The sequence below is a fragment of the Rattus norvegicus genome, chromosome 10 (assembly GCF_036323735.1).
Source record: "Rattus norvegicus strain BN/NHsdMcwi chromosome 10, GRCr8, whole genome shotgun sequence".
NCBI lineage: Eukaryota > Metazoa > Chordata > Mammalia > Rodentia > Muridae > Rattus > Rattus norvegicus.
The window spans coordinates 102,907,498-102,920,000 of record NC_086028.1 but is presented as its reverse complement, the minus strand read 5'-3'; the positions used below and the strand labels follow the sequence as shown (position 1 = coordinate 102,920,000).

Here is a 12,503-nt window from a genome sequence, read left to right as displayed (position 1 = left end):
CATGTTCCCCACTGTGATGGTAATGGACTAACCCTCTGAAACTGTAACCAAGTCCCCCGGCTACATGCTTTCTTTTATAAGAGTTGCCTAGACCGTGGTGTCTCCTCAGAGCAGTGCATCAGTGACTAAGACATAAGAGGAGAATTCAGTCCATACAGATGGGAGACCAAGCTTACAACCTTACTTTCCCACACAGAGCTAAGGTGGGAGAGAAAGGAAGCGGTGGCTGAGGTGCGGTGAGGCGGCTGATGCCAGAAGCAGGCCATCCTGCTGATCAAACACTAGGGCAATAATGTTGGGGTACAGCCGAGTGTGAGGGGCATCAGACAAGGCTTTCCTTCATACATCCTGTGCTGGTCTTCTAGCGCTACCCTTCATTGACTCTCCTGGCCTTCCTTGGTGTGACCAAGCTGACCTCTTACTGGCTACGGGGACAAACCCGCAGGTCTGGTGGTTCTAAGCTAGGTTCAGTCAGTGAGAGGTGTTGGTACGGAGGACAGCCAAGGAGTTTCTCTCCTTCCCTGTCTTGAAATGTGTTTCCAGCAACAAGTTCTGACCCTTTGGTGGTTCTAGCTCCTACTGGAGAAGCTCCTTTTGTTCAAGTCCCCCATGGCTCGGGCCTTGAAATCTGGTGGCAGGATTTCCTCCCACTGAGCTTGGAATGGAAGCAGTGGTCTCCTGCAGGAGCCACTCAACCAGAAAGCTGCTCCACTTGGCACCACTTAGCTGCATTTATGACATCGCTGGCTGTTTCCATGGGTAGTTCTGCCCAGCCTCCCTAGGTAGAAACAGAGTCCAGGAATTCTCTCTCCATTTCCAGGTCCAGTTCCTCCTCCTGTGCATGATCCTAAATCATACACACCAGACACCGGCATATTCTGCAGCTCTCTGTGCCAGAAAACTGTGGACAGTAGGGAGGGGCAGGATTTGAAATGTACAGAGCCAGGAGCCAGTCTCGGAGAAACCGTCTGGATTGCCAGGGGAAAACCTGTACAAGGAGGGTTCTGTTCTCCTGCAGCCTGACTCAGAGATGTAGCTCTAATCAGAAGGGCAGGCGGGGACCTATCTGATCATTATAAATGTCTCACGTGCTGTTGGCTCTCGACTGGAATCACACTGCCAGGACAGAGCATAAAAACTGCACCCATTATGAATTCTCCCTCCATAAAACTCCACTCTGGGGGCTGGGTGCATGGCTCAGTGGGTAAGGTGCTTGCTGCACAGCATGAGGACATGGGTTCGGATCCCCAGCACCCACATAAAAAGTGTAATTTATGCAAACATAAAAAGGATGTGCAATTGTAATCCAACACTGGGAAGGCAGAGACAGGAGAACCCATGAGGCTCACTGGCCAGCCAGTCTACATTAATAGGTGAACTCCCAGCAAATGAATAAGACTCTGTTTTAGCTGGGGTAAGTATGGTGGTGGTGGTGGGCATACTAGTATTCAGGAGGCAGAGGCAGGTGGGTCTCTGAATTCAAGGCCAGCCTGGTCTACAGAGTAAGTTACAGGACAGCCAAAAGATACCAAGAGAAACCCTGTCTGGAAAAAATACAAACAAACAAACAAAACAAAAAAAATTAGAGAAAAAGAGAGGGGAAAAGAGGGAGAGGGGGAGAGGGGGAGAGGGGGGAGGGGAGGGGAGAGGAGGGGAGGGGAGAGGAGGGGAGGGGAGAGGAGGGGAGGGGAGAGGAGGGGAGGGGAGAGGAGGGGAGGGGAGAGGAGGGGAGGGGAGAGGAGAGCAGTGTCGAGTCTAAGAGAGGAGAGGGAGGCTCTGTTCCAGAAAAACAAGGTAGAAGGTAACTGAGAAACAATACTCAGGGTTGACCTCTGACCTCCAGTCAGAAGTGCACGCACACCCACAAGAAGCACGCACACACATGACCTCTCCCTCTCCCATCCCCCTCTCTTCTTTCATAGAATCCCAGCCACCAAACTAAATAGAATTTCAGTCTAGCATCCCGATGCACGCCTTAAATCCTGCTCTTGGTACAAAAGTTTGAAAACCTTAAATTCCAGTCCAGTCTGGACTACAAAGTGAATCTGTGTTCAACCCGGACTCAAAAGATAAGAAGGGGGAGGGGGGAAGAGAGAAAGAGGAGGAGAAGGAAAGATACTGACCACTCAGAAAGATTAATTTTCTATTTTCTCCACAGAAAATAAAACACAGAGGGGAAAAAAAACCCAGAAAATAAAACACTGGTCTTGGTGAAGAAGGGGAGCCAAAAGAAAGTCACAAAAAATGTTACTGTGTAGATGTAACAGGTTAATTGATACTTTTCTAGATTTTGTGTTATTTCTGATACTTAATAGCTATCTCAAATGTACACTTTAAATTGTGGGCAAGCCCTGCACTCAGCTGACAGAGGCAGGGGGTCACCACAGAATTTCCAACTAGCCAGTAATGCAGGGTGGGACTCAGTTTCAAGGCAAAACAAGGAAACAGAACAGCAAACAGTAAACTCAGTACTGTGTGCTGAGGAGGGAATTGGGGGCTTTGTTCATGCCAGAGGGGGCAGGGGCTCGGGCACTGAACTGAATCCTTGCCCTCACAAGTCCTACTTTTTAAGAGTTAAGAGGGCTGGAGAGATGGCAACCAGTGTTCTTCTTAACCTCGGAGCCATCAGAGTTCTGTTCCCAGCACCCATGTGGTGGCTCACAACCATCTCTAACTCCAGTTCCAAGGAACCCAGTGCTCCCTTCTGACCTCTGAGGGCACCCGGCACTCATGCAATACAGACAAACCCTTCGCACAACTCAAATAAAATAGTAAGTCTAAAAGAAAAAAGAAAGGGGCTGGAGAGATGGCTCAGTGGTTAGGAGCACTGACTGCTCTTCCAGAGGTCCTGAGTTCAATTCCCAGCACCACACATGGCTCATCTAATGCCTTCTTCTGGTGTGTGTAAAGACAAAAGTATTCTAAAAAAAGAAAAAGAAAAAGAAAAAGAAAGAAAGAAAGGATGAAAAAAATCCTAGAATCAGACAGACAGAAACAGGAGGATCTCGGAGCTCACCGGCCACCCTAGCTAGCAAGCCCCAAGCCAGTGAGAGAACCTGTCTCAAAAAACAAATCAAGGATTCAAGCGATGGCTCGGTGGCTAAGAGGGCTGGCTGCTCTTGTAGAGGATGAAGCACCATTCCCAGCACCCAGACAGCTCACAACCACCCTTAACTCTAGCTGGGGAGATTTGGCACCTCTGGCCTCTCTGTTGGTACCAGCACTCATATGAATTAACCCACAGAGAGACACACATAACATACATAATAAAAACAATAAAATAATATAAACAAATTAAAAAAAAAAGAACCACCTGTATTGGTCAGGGTTCTCTAGAGGAACGGGACTTATAGAATGACTCTATATATACTAAAAGGGAATTTACAAAAAAAAAATGAAAGGAAAAATAAAAAAGTAAGAGTTAAGTGTAGTGGTCACACAACTTTAATCCCAGCACTTGGAAGCAGAGGCAGAAAGATCTGTGAGTTCGAGGCCAGCCTGCCCTACAGAGTGAGTTCCAGGACAGCCAGTGCTACACAGAGAAACCCTGCCTCAAACAAACAAACAAACAAACAAAAAGAAAACAAAAACAAAAAGGAGGGGGTGTTTGGGGTTCATTATAATGGCTGACAGGCTGTGGTCCAGCTTTCCAACAATGACTGTCTATTAACGGAAGTTCCAAAAACCCAGTACTTGTTCATTCTGGGAAGCTGGATGTCTTAGCTGGTGTTCAGGATATGTCAGAACCCTGAAGAAGTGGGCTCTAATGCCCGTGAAGGGATGGGCTTGCCAGCGAGATTGAGGGCAAGCAGGCAAAGAGCTTTCTCCTTCCACGCCGGTTAGACAGGCTGCCCGCAGAGGGTGTGACCCGGATTAAATAAAGGTGGATCTTCCCACTTCAAAAAAGCCTGGATTAAGAATGGGTTTCTCCAGCTCAGATGACTTAGTTAAGAAAAAACCCTCACAGGTGCGTCCAGCCGCTTGGGGTTTTTGTTAGTTCCAGATGGGGACGCACAGGCTTAGCACCCCAAGTCACCACAGGGAGTGTGAGTCTGTAATCGCTAATCTTCATTGCCAACCTGATTGGACCTGGTCTCGAGGAGGAGGCATCCCTCTGCCCTGCCTGTGTCTAGGACAGCACTTTCAGAGACCAAGGAGGGAAGACCCACCCTGAGTGTGGGCAGCCAGCTCTCTACTGTATAGAAGGAGCAAGAAGCTAAGCTCCAGCACTCATCTCTCCCTCTGTTTCCTGATTCTGCCTCCAGCTCCGGCCATCATGGCTCCCCCACTCCCATGGACTGGCCCTTCACGCTGTGAGCCAAGATGACACACGTCCCATGCTTTTGTTGAGTATTTTGTCGTGGCAACAGGAAGGGAACCAACACGTAGTTTCACTTCACCTTGTGGGATTACCACACAGGGATTCCCCAGAGCGGGGAGGAGGCAGAAGACTGCCATGTTGAGAGTTTCTGGAAGGAATAACCAGGATGATGGGAGGAAGACTGAAGCCAGAGGCAGGAAAAGACATTACCATTGGCCAGAGGAAAGAAGGTTCCAGAAGAAATCACTGTAAAGTAACCAACGGGCAGACAACTGATTGCCAAGTGTGGTAGCCTGTCACCTGCAGCACCCCCATCCATGTCCACGCCTGGGCTCAGGAGGTGACAGGGACAGAGCGATCACACTGCACCAGTCTTGTGTGGCAGTCACTTCGAGGACTCAAGAGAGTGGACGGCTGGACTCAACAGCAGGCCAGCGCAGGGACCACCACTCAGCAGGTTGATAGACACTTTCCCGCCATCACACCTCTTGAACAGATGCTATCCTGAGGATACTTATCTGGCTTTGGAGACAGACATGACAACAGCCAAAGAGTCACCATCACCATAGAGAGGGATCAATGAGCCAGACCCTCTAGGAAAGCTGGTGAGGGGTCACCAGACACAGGACGTCTGCTCGGAAGAGCCGCTGAGGCTCTGGCTTTGAGACCCACCTGGTATGTGACGTCCGGGTGAAAGGGGCGGAGTGACAGGGACACGAAACCCTGAAAGCATGTGGCACCGCTCAGGTAATAAACTGATATATTTCACACTTGTGGAGACGTGCAGGTCAAGGGACATAAAAGTGACTTTTACGACACGTAGGGTTTTCACGTTCCCCTCTCCATTTCCTGTTTGCACCACTGAGGAAAAAAGTCTGCAACACAAAAATCAACCTCAGGCAACAACCAGCAAAACAAGCGAACAAAAATGGTAGATGCATGGTCTATCTCAGAAAGCATTTCCAAGAGAAAATCAAATCAAATAAGGCAGTGTCGAGGTCCACCAGGAAGCTCTACCACCTAGAGTTGACTCACCAACATAACTGAGGTTTTATTTACCACACCTTGTAAGCAGGGAGGCATCGTGACACCAATGTGTGAGAAGTCACCATTCCTCCTGGCTCCCTGGTACATCTGGCTGTCCTTTTGTCTGGCACCCTACAGTGTCCGTACGACCCAGGAGCCCTCAGCTACAACCTCCCCTAGCCACCAACCTGCTCTGCTCTACAGAGCCAAAGACAAAGAATTATCGGTGAGTTTTACAAATGATACCCCCAGAACCCTCTATGCCCAGCGGTCAAATCCCTAGCACACTGCAAGATGACAAGCACTGGATGTAACCCATTTCCAAGCTGCTCCGGTTACAGTAGCCTTATCCTCCGGCTGGGATCTGATCCTCTACAAAGAGGGTTGTGAAAGGAGGGCCCCAGGATGCAAGTCCCATTGATCTCAGCTCAAGGCCCGGGCAGCCAGCCAGCCAGCCAGCCAGCCAGATCGCTGGTGCCCAGCCCTTCCTGGTAACCATGCTCACCTGGAACTCAGCTCAAACCTGAGCACAGGTTGCCACTACTCCTGAGTCAGCTGCTGCCCCAACACGCCTGACCTGGCAAGGACTTGGGTGTAGCACTCCAGGGCTTCTGATGCTGCCGTGGCCCACCCTTTGCTCCAGAGGTAGCGCTGGGGGAGGGGGTGGGAGGTCAGAGTGTGAGCATGGTCTGGGAGGAGTGAGGAAGAGGCCACTGTGGCCGAGACCGCAGCCACATCTGCCGCACGGAAGGCATGCATGCCAACTGGTCCTCTCCTCAGGATCCTCAAGCCAGGGTCAGGTGGGTTGCTCCACAGAGCCTCAGCTCCACAGAGACCTTCTCCACCTCTTATTTCAGCATTCCAAGCGATACTGAAGGTCAGGCTTTGACTATTGACTTGGGATCCTGCCAGGAGAAGGTCTGGGTCCAAGGGCCATGCTGCGACCCGAGGCCAGGATTGGCTTTCCTTGCTCCTGTTTCCTGTCCTGAGTTCTCCGGGCAGCCAACAGTCAGGCTTCATCGAACCAGGTCAGATCAATCCCCAAACAAAGCTTGGTTGTTGGAGATCTGCTAGAGGCCACTGACAAGCAAGGCTCCTGGGGCCACCACCCCCCACTCTGGTTGGAGTAGCTTGGTGTCATCTTCACTGTGGCTGCAAGTGGACCTGGGCCCAGGGCAGGGTTGGAGAGATAAGGCCAAGAAACGGGGCTGGGAGCAAACTGTCCCTCCGCCCTCGGGGCCCTGCAGTGCTGTGGCCCAGAGTCACCGGGGAGCAGTCAGAATGAAGCCTGAGGCTCAGCAGCACTAAGCAGGCACCTCTGGAACAAATGGCTCAGGGCACACGGAAGATTAAGACGGATCAGGAACTTGGTGGGGGGGGGGCTCAAAGCTTAGCATGGCAAGGCTGACCAAAGTTCCTGGATCCAGAGCAAAGCTATCCCAGAGACCCGCCCACTTCTCACAACTGACTTTGCTGCTGCCACAGACAACCCTGGCTGCTACAGGACCACTATGCCTGACACTACAAGTGCTTGCAACCAGGGCTTAGATTCCTCTTAACTGGCACTTTGGGAATCACATGGCCCGTGGCCAAGTCAGAACTCTGAGGTCTCTCAAGGAAATCCTCAGCACAGCAGGGCTGTACTCTGTGTCTTTGCAAACCCCAGGCAGCTTCACCAGGCTCTGGTCCTGACGCCCCCCCCCCCCCGCCATAAATCCCTAAAGCAGTGAAGAGCTGGGGTGTTTCCAAGGTAACAGCCCCAACAAACAAGCCTAAGATGGGGCAAGTCACCCCTTTCTCTACCCATGCACCCTTTGAGCCTAGGGTCTCTCTCTTTGGAGCCCTTGAGATCCCTGGGGCCAAGAGATCCACTCAGCAGGGACCCTGGGGCCTGGCTCTGTGCTGGTCTGTGCTAGATCCTTCTTATCAAGAACATCTTCAGCAAATTGCCGAGCCCACGCAACACTGCCCACGGATAAACATGCGGAAACCCGGCCGCCTCCAGGTTCAGAACTCGTGGAGCCTCAGGCAGCCCGGAACAGACAGGGCAATCTGAGAAAGGCACAGGGAGTTCAGGTGGGGAGTGCACCTTCCATGGTCTTGTTTAGACCCAGGCGAGGCCTTCGGGCACACAGACAGCCCACTGCCTGACTAAGCCAGCTGCTCCTGAATGACAACTCTGTCCTCTCTGCACCCATCTTGGTGTAAGCAGGTCCCACGGGTAGAAGGCGGGCTCTCTCATACTCTGTCTGGTACGTTTTACTCAACTCTATGCTGGGAAGAAGCTGCACAGAGGAAAGCTCAAGAAGGAAGCAGGGGCAGGCAGGGTGGATGGCTGCCCATGCCTGAACTTGCCTTCCCACCTCCCCAATGGTCTGGGAAGGGCTGGCTCCTGACTTGTGCTCAGTCAGCCCTCTTGGGACTAGGGGCCTCAGGATCTGGGCAAGGATGGGGCACAGTCATAGACTAGCTGCTCCTGGAGGAGGCTGCTTCCTCTCCAGCCCACATCCCTTGGATACACCGGAGCAAACAGGCTTGACCATGAGGAGTCGAGAGGTGGTCAGAGCACACACTAAACTGTGGAGGGACCAGTGGAGAAAGAAGTCTTCCGTCAACCACACTGACCAACGCGTGGGTGGCTTACTCAGAAGTGACCTCGGAGGGTACACCCCTCACCCTTCCAAAAAGCCCCCTAGAGTGCTGGGTAGGGCTGAAACTCTTATCCTGTGGATCTCCTAGGACTGAATCCCTCCCTGGTGTAGAGCTGGTAAAACTAGCCACCCGCTTCGAGAATCTCCTGAAAGCCACAGGAATCCCAAGATAATTCCAAAATGCACACAGAGATATGCTTGCTCAATTCTGGTGGCTCACAGCTAAGTCCCCATCCCCCAACCTCCCCCCACCCCCAAGATTTCCAAGAAAGGCAAGGGCACTGAAGAGGAATTCAAGGAGACTCATCGGCTGTGAGAGGCCGACTTCAGGACTCCAGAAAACAACACGAACAGCCTACAGCTGGCTCCAACACAAAGGGACCTCCAAACCATGGGCGTCCAGGGGTGTCAAGGGAAGCCCTGGGCCCTGCAATGGGTGACACACAACCTCTGGTCCCTCCTATGGTCCACGGTAATAACTCCTAGGATAGTGGCTAGAGAGTTAGAATAGGTACCTCTGAACTTTTACCTGTAGAAAGGCACGGTCACAGCGTGATTAACAATGAAATCTGCGGGGCGAAGAACCCCAGTCCCCACAGTAGCTTAGGGCTCAATCCCAAGAGCTTCGTGGCTCAAAGCTCCTGTCCTTGGGGTTGGGGATTTAGCTCAGTGGTAGAGCGCTTGCCTAGCAAGGCCCTGGGTTCAGTCCTCAGCTCCGAAAGAAAAAAAAAAAAAAAAAAGAGTTCCTGTCCTTAACCACTGGGCTACACGGCTCTAGCAATTCTCCACTGAAACAAAAGAGGAGGTGCGTTGAGGAAGAACTAGGGCTATATTAAGCCTGCCAGAGGGTCCCCCAAATGCCCCTAGTGTCCTGTAGCTTCCCTAACTAGCAAGACCCCATTTTATTTTCCACTACACCAGATCCCTTATTCCCAGAAGTCAGGCACGATCTCGGTCACCCTCAAAGCCCCAACCCCCCCACCCCCGAGTACCCAGAGCACTTGAAGACTGTCTTGCTTCAGAGGAGACAGGGGTGGTAATGAGCTGGTGTCTCACCCATATCATGCCTCCTCCTCAATGACAAGGCAGGCTCCTGCAAGCTGAGAACATGTCCCGTCATTGCTTCTGCGTCCTCTGTCCCCACTATTGGTGTCCACCTCATAAAGCATCCCTGGTGACAGCGGCCCATAAACCACTGTCCCGGGGTCACTCCAGACCGACTTCTCAGCTCCTGTCTCGAGAGGCCCAGGAGTGCTCACCGCAGGTCTCCAATCACAGTGTGGCAGCCATTCTGTGTATTTCGAGTTCCTAAATAGGTCTAAAGCCATATTCCCATCAGTCTACCGGAAAAGCGCAGACCTCTCTGGTTGCCCGTGGATTTTTCAGATACTGTAGAGATTTTTTACATTCTTGGCTACTTTGCTGAGTTCCTGGTGGCGATGGAGACTTAGGGACAATCTAATTTCAGCAAAGGACCCTTCTCCGAACGGGGCTGGCCCCAGGAAACCCAGAGGAAATGGAGCTGAACCCTTACCACCAAACCCCATACAACTGCAGACCCAGCACCCCTTGGTACACTGCCAGGGAGGGAACAAATTGGATATGGTCCAGGCTCTCCCTCTGGCCCATCCTCCAAGGGCCCTGCCCCTTTAGGTAAACACAAGGAACCGGGGAGCTTGGTTTTACAGGGGCTGTAAGCTGGACCTCCATAGGACCTATCATAGAAGTGTCATCCTTTTACGAAAATTTACCGGGTGGAGGTTGGGCAGATATAGGAGAGCTGGTGGAGTGAGCACTGGTCCCCTACGATCTCCAGTAGGTTCCAGGTTCAGACCCTCCCACCCAGACTTGGGGCAGTGGGGTCTGGGGTTTGTGCAGGAAGCTGGGCACCTGTGAGCTGAGAGGACCTGACTATCTCAGTGTCCTGACCCATCAGTCAGGAAGTGTGAAGGACCAAGGACAAGACAGCTCGGCCAAGGGCTGTCCATCCCCAGGCCAGCCAGAGAGGCTGGGAAATATTCCCGATGCCCACAACCATTCCAAACATCTGGAGCATTCTGGGGAGGGAGAAGGGCCCGGTGCCAAACCTGAACACGGACCACCTGGAAGTCCCCCCTCCCCCACCATCACATCAACAAGTTCTCCTGAAAAGCACCAGTGGCTGGGGGCCCAGCAGCCAAGTTAGCAACTTAGAGCTACTGACCTACTGATGCGGAAGGCTTTTTTTTTTTTTTTTTTTTTTTTAAGGGGAAGCTAAATGACTCTCTTTGAGATGAAGTAAAGTCCTTTTTGGTTCCTGAGTATGGAAAACAGGAGGAAACAGAACATGACCTCAAGGCAGGGGAATGGCCCAAATGACCTCTTTGACTCTAACTCATTCTCCTGATTCAGAGTTCTTATCTTAAATGAATTCACGGGTTCTTGGCAGAATGCTTCCTGTCCAAATAGATTAGGAGAGGAACCTGAGGAGAGGGTTTGAGAAGTCAGGGGAAGTGGACATTAGATCCGGCTTGGATGAGTGAGATCAGGGTTGACTTAGCCTGTGCTCATAGCCTCAGTTGGGCTATCTGTGGAATGGAGGCCCAGAGTAACAGAGGGGGATACTTAGGAAGGATCAGTATGGAGCTCCTGGAGAGCTCTGCGGATCGACACTCCCCCTCACACACACACACTACACTCTACCCTTCAGAGTGAGGTTGGCGTGCTAGGGCACTGGTGGCACCCTGAGACCCAAATAACTGGTCCAGACTTCCTGAGTGATCCTATTTGAAGACCTTCCAGTGCCCCACTGAAAACAACTAACAGTTGTTAGTAGTCGAAGATTTCTGGGGCCTGGTCCACCAGGCGCTCAGATAAAGGCAAAGCCCCCTCCACCCGGCCCCACCCACCCAGGCTGCAGCCAGGCACGTCAAACACCACCTGTAAGTCAAACATTCCACCGACAGGGCGAGATGGACGCCTTCAGAGCAGCCCCTCATACTCTAGAGTGAGCCAGGTCTGCGGGGGACAGCGAAAGGAACCCTACGTCAGAAGAAATGCTAGGGCCTCCTCCAGGCCCTTGTGACCCGGGTCTGAACATAGAGAAAGCCAAGTACAGGGGACGGCTTTGCTCCGATATGGAGCGTCCCCACGATCCCAGTCTGTGGGAGGGAGCAGTACAGCCCGGGGCTCTAGACTGCCCTGAGGGTACAATGTCCTGCGAGGTCTGGGCTACCAAACCCACTTGGTTCCCCGGTGGCCTCTCCCACTCAGGCCACCAGCGTTCAGGTGACTCGCGCAGGTCCCCGACGCCGACCCTCCCCACGCCGGGCGCGGCGCCCACCTGAGTAGGACTTCTTCATGGTGCCGCCGTGGCCGCCGCTCCCAGGAAAGTGTGGTGGCGAGGCCGCGGGGCGCGGGCTCCCAGGTGGCTAATCCGGGTCGCCGGAGGGCGGGAGGAAGGCGGGAGCACGGCCGCCCCGCCCCGCCCCGTCGAGGTGCGCGCCTCGCCCCGCCCCGTGCCCCCACGCAGGTGCGTCCCGTGCCACCCGCCACAACCCTCCTGAAGCCGAAAGTAAGTCACTGCAACTTTCCCGGGGCCAGGGGGAGCTGGAGGTGGAGGAGGCAACCCGGGCGGCCCGTGGGCTCCCAACCGAACAGTCGCGGGGTGCCAGGACTATCCACCGGTGCCACGCCGGCCGCGCTGGCTGCCCGGATGGGCCAGGGCCTCCGCATCCCTCAGCCTTAGGGCTGGTCATTATTTCTGTCCCACTCGACATTCAAGAAGAGTCCACTCCATGCTTGTGCCTGGGCTCGGTCTGGATCCCTACAGCCAGAGCTCTTTAAATTCTTTTTTTTTTTTTTTTTTTTTTTTTTTGGTTCTTTTTTTTTTTTTTCCGGAGCTGGGGACCGAACCCAGGGCCTTGCGCTTCCTAGGCAAGCGCTCTACCACTGAGCTAAATCCCCAACCCCCTTTAAATTCTTGAAACTGCACGCGTGTAAAATCTCAGCACTTGGAAGGCTTAGGCAGGAGGTTCATCACGAGTTTAATGCCAACCTGCGTTATACAGAGCAGCCAGTGATATGGAGTAAGATCCAGTCTTTAAAGAAAAAAAAAAGGGGGGGGGTAGATGCACAACATGCCTTTTATCCTAGCAGAAGCAGGCATATTTTAAGGACAGCCTGGTCTACAGAGTGAGTTCCAGGACAACCAGAGCTACACAGAGAAAACCTATCTCGAAAAACCAAAAGAGAAAAGGCAAAAAGGTGGTGTAGGATAATTGTAGTAATTGTAGTGGGTAAGAGCACTTACTACTCAGGACTCCAACTACAGATCACCCAACACCCTCTTCTGACTTCCACTGGTACCAGCACACACGTGTGCATGTACTCTCACAGACAGACAAACAGACACACACACACACACACACACACACACACACACACACACAGGGCTCACAGAAGACGGCTCAAAGATTAAATTCACTTGCTTCAGTGACCCACAAAGTGGAGAAGCCAACTCCCAC

At 52.6% G+C, this 12,503-nt stretch overlaps 1 protein-coding gene across 2 annotated transcripts in view; it reads right to left on the bottom strand.

Moving 5' to 3' along the window:
- The window catches only part of Septin9 (septin 9), a 169,233-nt gene extending 157,789 nt beyond the window's left edge, over positions 1-11,444 (bottom strand). The window contains exon 1 of one of the 2 annotated variants that reach the window (XM_039086950.2): positions 11,321-11,444. In XM_039086950.2, the coding sequence (XP_038942878.1) occupies positions 11,321-11,339 (19 nt within the window). In that variant the 5' untranslated portion in view covers positions 11,340-11,444. Of the gene's footprint in view, positions 1-9,054; positions 9,074-11,320 lie in introns of those variants that run through there. The other variant, XM_039086949.2, reaches the window with a different exon arrangement.
- Positions 11,445-12,503: the final 1,059 nt, after the last annotated feature.